The sequence below is a fragment of the Amblyraja radiata genome, chromosome 20 (assembly GCF_010909765.2).
Source record: "Amblyraja radiata isolate CabotCenter1 chromosome 20, sAmbRad1.1.pri, whole genome shotgun sequence".
In the NCBI taxonomy this organism is placed as follows: Eukaryota; Metazoa; Chordata; class Chondrichthyes; order Rajiformes; family Rajidae; genus Amblyraja; species Amblyraja radiata.
Genome location: NC_045975.1, coordinates 2,752,539 through 2,767,415, shown reverse-complemented (window position 1 = coordinate 2,767,415; position 14,877 = coordinate 2,752,539). Strand labels below are relative to the sequence as shown.

General features: G+C 44.8%; 1 protein-coding gene across 1 annotated transcript in view; it reads left to right on the top strand.

Annotated features, from left to right (window-relative positions):
- Positions 1-14,877, top strand: part of ano3 (anoctamin 3) — a 195,602-nt gene that overhangs the window by 105,934 nt on the left and 74,791 nt on the right. The window contains exons 9-11 of the mRNA XM_033038644.1: positions 3,113-3,244; positions 4,805-4,911; positions 7,516-7,571. Of these exons, the coding sequence (XP_032894535.1) occupies positions 3,113-3,244; positions 4,805-4,911; positions 7,516-7,571 (295 nt within the window). The remainder of the gene's footprint in view (positions 1-3,112; positions 3,245-4,804; positions 4,912-7,515; positions 7,572-14,877) is intronic.

The window sequence follows — 14,877 nt, the reverse complement described above, 5'->3', positions numbered from 1 at the left end:
GCGACACTGATAAGACGCCGGCAGTCGCCGAAAAAAAATTGCCAAGTGGGACAGGTCCTTCAAAGCTCGAGCGCGTCTGAGCGGAGTGATCGCCAACCACTACCAATTGAATATCCAAATGTAAATAATCGAATATTTATTCTCATATGTACCGAAATAAAAAATTCCTACTTGCAACAGCAAAATAGATATGTAAAGGTGGTTCTCTGTAAACACTATATAAACAACAAAAAAGTCATATTTGTTTAAGAAAGAACTGCAGATGCTGGAAAAATCGAAGGTAGACACAAAATGCTGGAGCAACTCAGCGGGTGAGGCAGCATCTATGGAGAGAAGGAATTGGCGACGTTTCGGATCGAGACCCAAGGGTCTCGTCCCGAAACGTCGCCAATTCCTTCTCTCCATAGATGCTGCCTCACCTTAAAAAGTCATATATATACATAAGATATATACATATTGTATATATAGAAACATGGAAAATATGTACAGGAGTAGGCCATTCGGCCCTTTGAGCCAGCACCGCCATTCAATATGATCATGGCTGATCATCCATAATCAGTACCCCGTTCCTGCTTTCTCCCCATATCCCTTGATTCCATTAGCCTCAAGAGCTAAATCTAACTCTCTCTTGAAAACATCCAGTGAATTGGCCTCCACTGCCTTCTGTGGCAGAGAATTCCACAGATTCACAACTCTCTGGGTGAATAGGTATATATATTTGATGTTTCAGGTCGAGACCCTTCTTCAGGCTGAGAGTCGGGGAGGGGGGGGGGGGGGGGGGAGGGAAACGAGAGTTATAGACGGTGATGTAGAGAGAGATATAGAACAAATGGCGCTACAGAATTCTTGTCGGAGAGAGGAGGAGAACTTCTTCAAAGTGGACGTACCCTGAGAAGATTTTGCAGTGGAGCAGATGAAATGTGTACAATCCGAGTTTACATCGAAGATCGACGCAACCGAAGATGGAAACTTTTGCGGCGCCACCTGATGGCCACTTACTGTCGAACCCTCGTCAGTGGTTACGAGGACTGTCACATGACGTCATGGGTTAAGGGGAGAGTCCTGCTTACATCAGCAGATCTTACCAAAGATCCTATAGTGGAGCAAGATTAAACGCAATGGGCTGACGTGTAGTACGCAACGGAGCGGAACGTGGGCTTTTTTTTCATCCATATCCGTAACCAGACCCGACCCGACCCGCAGTGTAAACAACGTTGCGGGGGAACAGTTTGTGTTAATAAATTTAAATTCTGAAAATGAAGAGAAGATTTTTACCAAATCACTTTTATTTTTACGAGGATGTTTCCGTAACCGGCTTCCGTCTCCGCACTAGTTAACCTACGGGAACTTTGGTGCGGAGACGGAAGCCGGTGACGGAAATGGGGCCGAAAGTTACCCATGAATCTGCCCATGACCGTACTACGTCTTTTTCGTCGAGTGGACTATCTTGCTCGCTGTAGGTTCTTTGGAGTCAACACCCTCGCTCAGCTGCAGCAGCAATGACTTAATATGTTAGAGAATCTCAAACGCACATGTATGTCGAACTTATCTCTCCGAATTTGACCTTTCTGTCTGGGCCTCCTCCATGGCCAGAGTGAGTCCCACCGCATATTGGAGGAGCAGCACCTCATATTTCGCTTGGGTAGTTTACACCCCAGGGGTATGAACATTGACCTCCAATTTCAGGTAGTCCCTGCTTTCTCCCTCCTTCCCCTCCCCTTCCCAGCTCCCCCACAGCCCACTGTCTCTGCATCTTCCTTTCTTCTTCCCGCCCCCACATCAGTCTGAAGAAGGGTTTCGACCTGAAGCGTCACCTATTCATTCGCTCCATAGATGCTGCCTCACCCGCTGAGTTTCTCCAGCATTTTTGTCTGCCTTCGATTTTCCCAGCATCTGCAGTTCCTTCTTAAACAATTCACCGAATACAGTAACCGTTTGATCACAAAGTTTGGACTCGCTACACTCTATATATAAAAATATTATAATATACATTATAAAAATATATATAATATACAGTAAACATTATAATATACAATAAAATGTCATATACACACACACACACACACACACACACACACACACACACACACACACACACACACACACACACACACACACACACACACACACACACACACACATATATCTATATATATATATAGATATATACTGAAGATAGACTCTATATATATATATACATATATGTATGTATATATATGTATATATATATATATAGTGTCTAACTTCAGTATATAGAATTATGACTTTTTAATTTTTTATTATAATGTTTACAGAGTACTATGTTTACATATCTGTTGCGCTGTTGCAGATAAGAATTTTTGTTTTGGAAGTAAGTATATATAATATATACCTTTTATAATTAAAAAATAATTTTCAATATTGCCCCTTAATTTCTTATCTTGCGCCGAATTTACGAAATGAACCAGCCATTTTCATCGACTTCAATCAGATAATAACCAACCTCAATATAACCTATCTGCTTCTAAACAAATTAGTTCCATATTTAACTGCAACAATATCAGTAAACACTGAAATCCAACATATTTTCCTTCAAAGTCTTTTTTTATAATAAATGTTAACAAATAAGGAATACTTTGGCATGTGTCCCATATTGATGCTGTGATCACTAAGGTATATATTTTCATAATTACAATTATGGTTTCTGGTGGAATATTGCAGGCTTTAATAATTATTTCACATAGATATCAGAGAATAGTCACAATCATTTATATTCAATACAATGAATCCTAATTGTGGGGATAAAATTATAAATATTTAATGCACGAGAGATATTTCAGAATAAATATAATAAAGGTGGAAAATAAATATGTAGAAGGAACTGCAGATGATGGTTTAAACTGGTATAAAAGCAGTAAACATCTTGATTGATTTTAATAGTTACACTATTTCCATGAAATATTAATTTAGGCGAACTTTGCCTGCAATATTTAATATTTTACACAAAGCATAATTGTCCCTGTTTTTTTGAGCAATTGTCTTTGAAAATTTTAGGTTTGAGCTACTTTAATGTTCTTGGGTTATTTAAGTGCACTTCAACTTAAATATTAGTAGTGTGACACTTTTATATCAGTGTTCAGAAGAGCATGCGACACGTGAAGAGCTGGCTCCCACGGAACCCGATGCAACTCGACAAAGAAGCTCTACCCGATCTGGAAGAGGCAGAGAGCTACACGGCACCGTTCAGTAGAGCACGCATGCATCAGTGAGTATACTACGTGTAATGTGTCAGTGTGTGTACCACGTATAACATGCCAGTGTGTACCCTACATAGAGGGAGTACAGAGAAGGTTCACCAGTGATTCCTGGGATGGCAGGACTTTCATATGACGAAAGACTGGATAGACTCGGCTTGTACACGCTAGAATTCAGTGGATTGAGGGGGGATCTTATAGAAACTTACAAAATTCTTAAGGGGTTGGACAGGCTAGATGCAGGAAAATTATTCCCGATGTTGGGGAAGTCCAGAACTAGGGGTCACAGTTTAGGGATAAGAGAGAAGTCTTTTAGGACCGAGATGAGAAAATCATTTTTTACACAGAGAGTGGTGAATCTGTGGAATTCTTTGCCACAGAAGGTAGTTGAGGCCAGTTCATTGGCTATATTTAAGAGGGAGTTAGATGTGGCCCTTGTGGCTAACGGGACCAGGGGGTATGGAGAGAAGGCAGGGATGGGATACTGAGTTGGATGATCAGCCATGATCATATCGAATGGCGGTGCAGGCTCGAAGGGCCGAATGGCCTACTCCTGCACCTATTTTCTATGTTTCTATGTCTATGTTTCTATATAACGGAGGCAAACATGCTCCGTTGCCATGCTGTGCGAACAGAGAGGATGAGAAGGAGTTTCTTCCACGAGGCCATTAGGACTGTAAACTCCTCTCTCCAGGGACTAACTTTACTGAACCACTCCACTGTTGTGTGGTGTCTTTTTAAAATTGCTGTTTTTTTCCTTTTTCTTCCCTCCCTCCCACAAATATGTAATATGTGAATATGTGATTCTGTTCCATTCTCTTTGTAGTTTGTTTGTTTGTCTTTTTGCACAAAGTCCGCGAGCATTGCCACTTTTCATTTCACTGCACATCTCGTATGTGTATGTGACGAATAGACTTGACTTGACTTGACATGACAGTGAGTACACTACGTATAACATGTCTGGTGGGACATTACTGGCTTGATCTTGCACCAACCTTTATTCATGTTATTCCCTATATCATGTATCTGTACACTGTGAACGGCTCGATTGTAATCACGTATTGTCTTTCCGCTGATTGAATAGCACGCAACAAAAGCTTTTCATTGTACCTCGGTACACGTGACAATAAACAAAAATGAAATGCAAGCCTCACCAAAGTCCTATAAAACTGCTTCATGACTGCTTGACTCTTATATTCAATGCCCAAACCAAGGTAGCCAAGCATGCCATACATCTTTGTCATCACTCTATCTACTTGTGATGCCACTTTCAGGGAGTTATGTACTTGGAACCCAATGTCCCTCTCTACATCAATGTTGTACACTAACATATCTCTGTTGCATGAGTTACCTATTGACATGCACAATTGAATTTTTTAAGAAAGAACTGCAGATGTTGGAAAAATCGAACTTAGACAAAAAATGCTGGAGAAACTCAGCGGGCGAGGCATTCCTTCTCTCCCCAGATGCTGCCTCACCCGCTGAGTTTCTCCACCATATTTTTGTCTACCTTTGCACAATTGAAATGTCATCGTTTCACTTACCATCTTCCAATCTTTTTCTCCCCTCAGCTTCACCATCAACAACAAAGACACATTTTTCAGTAATTCTACCAGAAGTCGGATTGTACACCATGTGCTACAAAGGACCAAATATGAAGATGGCAAATCTAAAATGGGTAATGTTATAATTCTTACGCTTTAGTCGGGAATACACTTTCTTGGAACATGGACTTCACAAAAATCGCTCTAATACTTTTTTAGTGAAAGAATTTGGGTGATATAGAACAGTCAGCCGGTCAGTCCATTTTATTTGTATGGCACACTTAAAAACAACTCACGTTGACCAAAGTGCTGTACATCAGAAGGTACACAAAAATGCTGGAGAAACTCAGCGGGTGCAGCAGCATCTATGGAGCGAAGGAAATACAACAACGTTTCGGTCCGAAATCCTGGAGGAAATAGGCAACGTTTCGGGCCAAAACCCTGAAGGAAATAGGCAACGTTTCGGGCCGAAACCCGGAAGGGTTTCGGCCCGAAACGTTGCCTATTTCCCTCGCTCCATAGATGCTGCTGCACCCGCTGAGTTTCTCCAGCATTTTTGACTACCAATAAAAGTAAGCAGGTACAGCAGGCAGTGAAGAAAGCCAATGGCATGTTGGCCTTCATAACAAGAGGAGTCGAGTATAGGAGCAAAGAGGTCCTTCTGCAGTTGTACAGGGCCCTAGTGAGACCACACCTGGAGTATTGTGTGCAGTTTTGGTCCCCTAATTTGAGGAAGGAAATTCTTGCTATTGAGGGAGTGCAGCGTAGGTTCACCAGGCCCGAAACGTTGCCTATTTCCTTCAGGGTTTTGGCCCGAAACGTTGCCTATTTCCTTCGCTCCATAGATGCTGCTGCACCCGCTGAGTTTCACCAGCATTTTTGTGTACCTTCGATTTTCCAGCATCTGCAGTTCCTTCTTAAACACATGCTGTACATCAGTGCAGGTACTAATGAGCTACATACAATGGTGCATAGATCTAACAATACATACATACACTGTTTGACGATGCATTGATATTTAAGACCAATATTTCATTAAATAATGTCAACTGTTATATCAGTTTTCTGTAATTAGTTTTTTAAATTGTAGCTTGACATATTGCTGAAGGGATACTCTGTGATTGATGTAAGGTTGTGCTGAACTTTGCAGAATAAAGTGGCAACACTAGAAACTGCACATGCTGGAATTAGACTTAAATTTTAAAAAAGGAAAATGCCTAGTTTGGTTAAACCCAGAAGATCACGAGTGATAGGAGCCGAATTAGGCCATTCAGCCCATCATGGCTGATCTATCTCTCCCCCTACTAACCCCATTCTCCTGCCTTCTCCCCATAACCCCCGACGGCCGTACTAAACTATTTACGGCACTCGGTGGCAGCAGCGGTAGAGTTGCTGCCTCACAGCGCCAGAGACCCGGTTCGATCCTGACTACGGGCGCTGTCTGTACGTTCTCCCCGTGACCTGCGTGGCTTTTCTCTGAGAGCTTCGGTTTCCTCCCACACTCCAAAGACGTGCAGGTTTGCAGGTTAATTGGCTTGGTGTAAATGTAAATTGCCCCTAGTGTGTGTAGGATAGTGTTAGTGTGCGGGGATCGCTGGTCGGTGCGGACTCGGTGGGCCGAAGGGCCTGTTTCCACGCTGTATCTCTAAACTAAACTAAACTAAAAATCTATGAGTAGTGTGTGTCCAGGCATGTTGTTCTGCTGCAAGTAAGGATTGCATTGTACTGTTTGTGGTATGTATGACAATGAAATACTCTTGCCTCTCTCGCTATCATGCAGGAAAAATGTTCCCCACTTTGGGGGAATCCAGAACCAGGGGTCACACAGTTTAAAGAATAAGGGGTCGGCCATTTAGGACTGAGATGAGGAAAATCCTTTTCTCCCAGAGAGTTGTGAATCGGTGGAATTCTCTGCCACAGAAGGCAGTGGAGGACCATCCACTGGATGTTTTCAACAGAGAGTTAGATTTAGCTCTTAGGGCTAACGGAATCAAGGGATATGGGGACAATAGACAATAGGTGCAGGAGTAGGCCATCAGCCCCTTCAAGCCAGCACCACCATTCAATGTGGTCATGGCCGATCATCCCCAATCAGTACCCCGTTCCTGCCTTCTCCCCATAATCCCCTGACTCCGCTATCTTTAAGAGCTCTGTCTAGATCTCTCTTGAAAGTATCCAGAGAACCGGCCTCCACCGCCCTCTGAGGCAGAGAATTCCACAGACTCACAACTCTCTGTGTGAAAAAGTGTTTCCTCGTCTCCGTTCTAAATGGCTTACCCTTGTTCAGGAAATGGGATACTGATTGGGGATGGTAGACAAAAATGCTGGAGAAACTCAGTGGGTGCAGCAGCATCTATGGAGCGAAGGAAATAGGCAACGTTTCGGGCCGAAACCCTGAAGGAAATAGGCAACGTTTCGGGCCGAAATCCTGAAGGAAATAGGCAACGTTTCGGGCCGAAACCCTTCCGGGTTTCGGCCTGAAACGTTGCCTATTTCCTTCGCTCCATAGATGCTGCTGCACCCGCTGAGTTTCTCCAACATTTTTGTCCTACCTTCGATTTTCCAGCATCTGCAGTTCTTTCTTAAATACTGATTGTGGATGATCAGCCATGATGATCAAATTGAGTGGTGGTGCTGCCTCGATGGGCCGAATGGCCTACTCCTACACCTATTTTCAATGTATCGGGTATCAGTAATGGCCAACGTTTGTTTTACCGCTTGCCTTCTCTTTCCGTCAGGTTTAAACAGGTTGCTGAGCAATGGAACATATGTGGCTGCGTACCCACCGCATGAGGTGAGAGAATGAGTGAACAGTTTACTGTTGATTGAGTGCGGAACCAAACGGAGTCAACGTGAAGATGTTTGTCGCTTCACCTCATCTGCCGTTATCTTCATTGCTTTTTTAGGGTCATACGGTCATAAGTGATCGGAGCAGAATGAGGCCATTCAGCCCATCAAGTCCACTCCGCCATTCAATCACGGCTGATCAATATCTCCCCCCCCCCCCCCCCCCCCCCCATCCCAATCTTTCCATCACATAGTGTCCATGTGGTAATGATTGAAATTTACTCCACTGCCTTTATCCACTGTCATGTTTTCATCAGATCATAGGAGTAGAATTAGGTCATTTGGCCCATCATGTCTACTCCACCATTCGATCATGGCTGTTGCATCCCTCCCTCCAAACCCCATTCTCCTGCCTTCTCCCCATATCCCCCTGACACCCATACTAGTCAAGAATCTGTCAATCTCTGCCTTTAAAATATCCACTGACTTGGCCTCCACAGCCGCCTGTGGCAATGAATCCCACAGATTCACCACCCTCATAATTGTAATGTGTTCATTTAGTTCCCTCAACAATCTTTGATGCGTCCCTGGAACCGATGACTTGTTGTTGATACAAAAGGGCCTGTCCCACTTGGCCGTCATTTGCGCGTAATTTACGCAAATCATTTACGCGTCACGACGCACGACGCGCGATGACATAGGCAGTGACGCGCGGCAGCGCACAGCGTCCCAGGCTTTTGTGATGTACAAAATCTTCGTGCGCCATCTGCGAGACGCGCAAATGACGGCCAAGTGGAACAGGCCCTTTAGAGTCGCTGCCTCACTGCGCCAGAGACCCGGGTTCGATCCTGACCACGGGTGCTGTCTGTACGGAGTTTGCACGTTCTCCCCGTGACCTGCGTGGGTTTTCTCCGAGATCTTCGGTTTCCTCCCACAATCCAAAGACGTACAGGTTTGTAGGTTAATTGGCTTGGTGTAAGTGTAAATTGTCCCCAGTGTGTGTGTAGGATAGTGTTAGTCTGCGGGGATCGCTGGTCGGTGCGGACTCGGTGGGCCGAAGGGCCTGTTTCCGCGCTGTATCTCTAAACTAAACTAAAGAACCTGTTACATAAACAATGAATCAGTGGATTGAACAAATTGCACCTTAAGCAAATCACCTGTAGTTCTAAAAATGGGATACTTGCAGATAATTGATGTCTTAAAAAATTCGAAATGAGAGTATGCTTGAGAATATGATTTTTATCACGATTTTAAACATTAATGTACAAGGATTAATGTTTCCATAAATCATTATTTTATATCAGCACTTTGCTGTAAATGCTTTTAAAAAAAATTAATTATTCTCTACTTAGAGTTTAGATTTTAGAGATACAGTGCAGAAACAGGCCCTTCTGCCCACTGAGTCCGCCCCGACCAGCAATCAACTCGTACACTTAATGCCCCTGTCCCATTTAGCAAACCTGAACGGAAACCTCTGGAGACTTTACGCCCCACCCAAGGTTTCCGTGCGGTTCCCGGAGGTTGCAGGTGGTTGCCGGAGGTTGCAGGTAGTGGAAGCAGGTAGGGAGACTGACAAAAACCTCGGGGAACCTCACGGAAACCTTGGGTGGGGCGCAAAGTCTCCAGAGGTTTCCGTTCAGGTTTCCAAAGTGAAACGGGCTAAACACTATCCTACACACTAGGGACAAATTACAATTTTTAACTGAAGCCAATTAACCTACAACCTGTATGTCTTTGGAGTGTGGGAGGAAACCGGAGCACCCGGAGAAAACCCACGCAGGTCACGGGGAGAACGTGCAAATTCCGTACAGACAGCGCCCGTAGTCAGGATCGAACCCGGGTCTCTGACGCTGTGAGGCAGCAACTCTACCGCTGCGCCACTGTGCTGCCCTAGTAGTAAGCCTAAACATTATCTAGAATGTATTTTTTAAATCACAAATCTTATCTTATATTACTAAAAGTCTGTTCTTGACCGGTTTTGGCCATCTGTGCTGCGATTTCCAAAAGAACGCCGCCACCTACGGCCGTCATTTTTGGCCACCTCGCTCAGAGCCCCCCTCCGCCGCATGTGTGCCGAGGAATTTTCCCGTCGATTTAAAATGACAGAGATATTAATGTTTTTACAAAATTCCCCATTCTCTCTGCTGCCCCCACTGGCGGCAGGAGGGAGGGACTATAAAACCAGGAAGTGGTGGGCCACACAGTCTCTTCAAGATGGAGGATGGCAGAGGGTCACGTTTCTCTGAGCTGTGAATAACACTGAACACATGTCTACTCAAATATAAGTGCCCTTAGTGGTTCTAAAATGCTTGCAGAATGTGTCTATTGGTTCTAAAGCTTGCAAAAAAAGTGTCTATTGGTTCTGAAGCTTGCAAAAAAATGTCTATTGGTTCTAAAGCTTGCAAAAAAATGTCTATTGGTTCTAAAGCTTTCAAAAAATGTCTATTGGTTCTAAAGCTTGCAAAAAGTGTCTCTATTGGTTCTAAAGCTTGCAAAAAATGTCTATTGGTTCTAAAGCTTGCAAAAAAAGTGTCTATTGGTTCTAAAACTTGCAAAAAAAATGTCTATTGGTTCTAAAGCTTGCAAAAGGTTTCTCTATTGATTCTAAAGCTTGCAAAAAATGTCTATTGGTTCTAAAGCTTGCAAAAAATGTCTCTATTGGTTCTAAAGCTTGCAAAAAAATGTCTCTATTGGTTCTAAGCTTGCAAAAATATGTCTATTGGTTCTAAAGCTGGCAAAAATATGTCTCTATTGGTTCTAAGCTTGCAAAAATATGTCTATTGGTTCTAAAGCTGGCAAAAATATGTCTATTGGTTCTAAGCTTGCAAAAATATGCCTATTGGTTCTAAAGATGGCAAAAATATGTCTATTGGTTCTAAAGCTTGCAAAAAAAATGTCTATTGGTTCTAAAATGGTTCATACTAGCGCTCCAGAAAGCTCCCCCCCCCCCCCCCCTTCTTTGGGAGCTTTGGCTTGAAGTTGAAAGGCACTACTTACTGCAAATGGTGGCTTGGGTGTGGTTTGAAGTTGAAAGACACCACTTACTGAAAATGGTGGCATGGAGTTGAAAGGCACTACTTACTGCAAATGGTGGATTGATTGCTTTGGCTTGAAGTTGAAAGGCACTACTTACTGCAAATGGTGGCTTGGGTGGTTTGACTTGAAGTTGAAAGGCACTACTTCCTGCAAATGATGGCTTGAAGTTGAAAGGCACTACTTACTGCAAATGATGGCTTGGGTGTGGCTTGAAGTTGAAAGGCACTACTTACTGCAAATGGTGGCTTGGGTGTGGCATGGGTGTGGCATGGGTGTGGCTTGAAGTTGAAAGACACCACTTACTGCAAATGGTGGCTTGGGAGCTTTGAAGTTGAAAGGCACTGCAAATGGTGGCGTGGGTGCATTGGCTTGAAGTTGAAAGGCACCACTTACTGCAAATGGTGGCATGAAGTTGAAATGCACTACTTACTGCAAATGGTGGCTTGGGTGCTTTGGCTTGAAGTTAAAAGGCACTACTGTAAATGCACTTACTTCCTGTTTGCACTGTATATTGATTTTAGATAAAACGCTACCACTTACGGCTATGATTTTTGGCCATCTTACTCAGTCCCCCCTCCGCTGAGCAGGTGCAGAGAATTCTTCCCATCAATGAAAAATAAAAGTGTTATTAGTTTAAAAAAAAAATGTTGAGAATCTCTCTCCTGTCAATCACTCCATGAAAGCCACACCTTTTCCGGTGGGGGGGAGGGGTTATAAAACCCAGAAATGTGGGTGTGGCTCAGTCTCTGCAAGATGGAGTAGGGAGAGGTCACGACTCGCTGTCTTTAGTGGCTTTGCACCCTACTTCAAATGGTATGAAACTGCACTTGAATTTGGTGGCCTTGCACCCTGCTAGAAGTGGTAAGAAACTGCACTTGAATTAGGTGGCCTTGCACCCTGCTTGAAATAGAATTTCAAGGATTAGCCGTGAGTCAACTACCAGCCCACCAGCCGTGAGTGAGTGAGTTGCCAGCACAACAGGCTTGATTGACTGAGACTCCAGCCCAAGAATCCATTTGGCGCACAATTTGCATACTAGCCCTCTGGAAACCAGTCCCTTCAGCCCACAACACCCATACTAGCGCTCCAGAAAGCGCCCCCCCCCCCCAACTGGCCACCAATATTAGAATTGGTGGAGAGGTGGAATATTGCGTTGGATGACCAGCCCTCCTGTGTGATGCTGGGACCCAACGGGTCCCACTTAGTCTAGTATTATCTTCCCGCTCCCATCTAAAGAATATTTCTTGAGGTCCTAAATAAATTTGGCATATGGAAATGTTGCTTTGTGGAGGAGGGGCTCACTTACGTTGTCTGCTTCTATTTATAGGCACGTAGATAATTTGCAATGATTACTTCATGCACTGAAATTCAACACAGGAAAGAACTGTAGATGCTGGTTAAAACACAAAATGCTGGAGTAACTCAGCGGGACAGGCAGCTTCTCTGGAGAGAAGGCATGGGTGGCGTTTCGGGTCGAGACTCTTCTGCAGACTGATGTCAGGGGACTGGGCGGGACAGAGATTAGAATGCAGTCGGACATTGTGAAGGGCCTGTCCCACTTGGCGATTTTTTCGGCGACTGCCGGCGTCATATCAGTGTTGCCAAAAGATTTTGAACATTTCAAAACCCCAGCGGCGACGAAAAAAATGTTGCGAAAAACACCTGGCGTTATAGGTCATCACGCCGCAAATTTTTTCGGTGACCTGATACGTCAGTCGATGATGCCGACAGTCGCCGAAAAAAATCGCCAAGTGGGACAGGCCCTTAAGACTGGTGGGAGAACTGTGAATGGAGAATGGATGGAGAGAGAGGGGAAGCAAGGGTTACTTGAAGGTAGAGAAGTCAATGTTCATACCGCTGGGGTGTAAGCTGCCCAAGTGAAATATGCGGTGCTGTTCCTCCAATTTGCGCTGGGCCTCACTCTGACAATGGAGGAGGCCCAGGACAGAGAGGTCAGTGTGGGAATGGGAGGGGGAGTTCAAGTGTTGAGCAACCGGGAGATCAGGTAGGTTTAGGCGGACTGAGCGGAGGTGTTCAGCGAAACGATCGCCGAGCCTGCGCTTGGTCTCGCCGATGTACAGGAGTCCACACCTGGAACAGTGGATACAGTAGATGAGGTTGGAGGAGGTGCAAGTGGATACAATTGAAGATCATACTGCCTTGATCTGTAACCAGGTAGAAACCAGTAAGACCAGTCAGTTAACCACGGCGGCATTCTACTTACTGTGGCTGTCAGTCTCTGCTCTGTTTTATCACAAGTGCATTCCATACGTCTGTAACTCGATGGGAGCAGTCCTTTCACCAAACATTCTTATGTCTCTTGACACAAGGCAGATGCTGCAGTCGTGAGCAAAAATGAGACAGAGAGAGAGAGGGGAGAGAGAGAGGAAGGGAGAGGAAGGGAGAGGAAGAGAGGAAGGGAGAAAGAGGAAGAGAGAGAGAAGGAGAGAGAGAGAGGAAGGGAGAGAAATAGAAAGAGATGGAGAGAGAGGAATGGAGAGAGGAAGAGAAAGAGAGGAAGGGAGGAAGGGAGAGAGAGAGGGGGAGAGGGAGGAAGGGAGAGAGGAATGTAGAGAGAGGAAGGGAGATAGGAAGGGAGCAGGGATGGGAGCATGGAGCTGCCACATGCCCCGCAGTGTATATGTGATGGTCCCAGTCCAGTCGAGTCTTGCATCATCTTCAGTTCCTGGTGTAAATGAGCTGCGAGTGGCAGAACCGTCGCCACCACTCTTTTCCCAACTTTCCATCATTCTCTAACCTCTCCAGATCTCTAAGCTGCTGCAGCCCCCGCACCCTTGCAGATATCGGCAGTCCACACTCACCTCTCCAGTGTCCCCAGAAGCAATAGCGTTATAATCGGTGGCTTCAACTTTGTTTTCCCAGCCCCTCTTGTTTGTCGTCCGTTGCCTGCAGCATTCATAACAAGAGGAGTTGAGTACAGGAGCAAAGAGGTCCTTCTGCAGTTGTACTAGTGAGACCACACCTGGAGTATTGTGTGCAGTTTTGGTCCCCTAATTTGAGGAAGGACATGAGTGCTATTAAGGGAGTGCAGCGTAGGTTTACAAGGTTAATTCCCGGGACTGTCATATGCTGAGATAATGGAGCGGCTGGGCTTGTATACTCTGGAGTTTAGAGGGATGAGAGGGTGTCTTATTGAAACATATAGGATTATTAAGGGTTTGGACACGCAAGAGGCAGGAAACATGTTCCCGATGTTGGGGGAGTCCAGAACCGGGGGCCACAGTTTAAGAATAAGAGGTGAGCCATTTAGAACGGAGACAAGGAAACACTTTTTCACACAGAGAATTGTGAGTCTGTGGAATTCTCTGCCTCAGAGGGCGGTGGAGGCCGGTTCTCTGGATACTTTCAAGAGAGAGCTAGATAGGGCTTTTAAAGATAGCGGAGTCAGGGGATATGGGGAGAAGGCAGGAATGGGGTACTGATTGGGGATGATCAGCCATGATCACATTGAATGGCGGTGCTGGCTCGAAGGGCCGAATGGCCTACTCCTGCACCTATTGTCTATTGTCTATTCCATCATGTCCATTAAAACAATGGATTAAAATCTGCATCTTGCACCCAGCGTTTGGTGATGTGCGCTCGTTTCTCTGCAGCTGATTGCCATTTTAATTCTGTTTGATTATACTTCCATGAAAGCACCTTGCTGTGTTTTAAGCTGCTCTATAAATACAAGTCACTACTGTGATCTTGAATCTCCTCTCTCTCTCTCTCCAGCGTTCCTGGAACAGTTTAGTTTTCTGCTCGGCTAAACAGCTTTGTTTTTGTTTGCCGGCAGCAATTAAGTTGTAAACCCAAAAACATAATGATTTGTTGTATCTCAATAAGAATGTGCTACTCCTCACTTTCACCCTTCCATCCAGATCTATTACTTATGTCCAGAGACAGGGCTTTCGAGTTACATAGAAACATAGAAAATAGGTGCAGGAGGAGGCCATTCGGCCCCGAGCCAGCACCGCCATTCAATGTGATCATGGCTGATCGTCCCCAATCAATAACCCGTGCCTGCCTTCTCCCCGTCCCTTGACTCCACTAGCCCCTAGAGCTCTATCTAACTCTCTCTTAAATCCACCCAGTGACTTGGCCTCCACTGCCCTCTGTGGCAGGGAATTCCACAAATTCACAACTCTCTGGGTGAAAAAGTGTTTTCTCACCTCAGTCTTAAATGGCCTCCCCTTTATTCTAAGACTGTGGCCCCTGGTTCTGGACTCGCCCAACATTGGGAACATTTTTCCTGCATCTAGCTTGTCCAGTCCTTT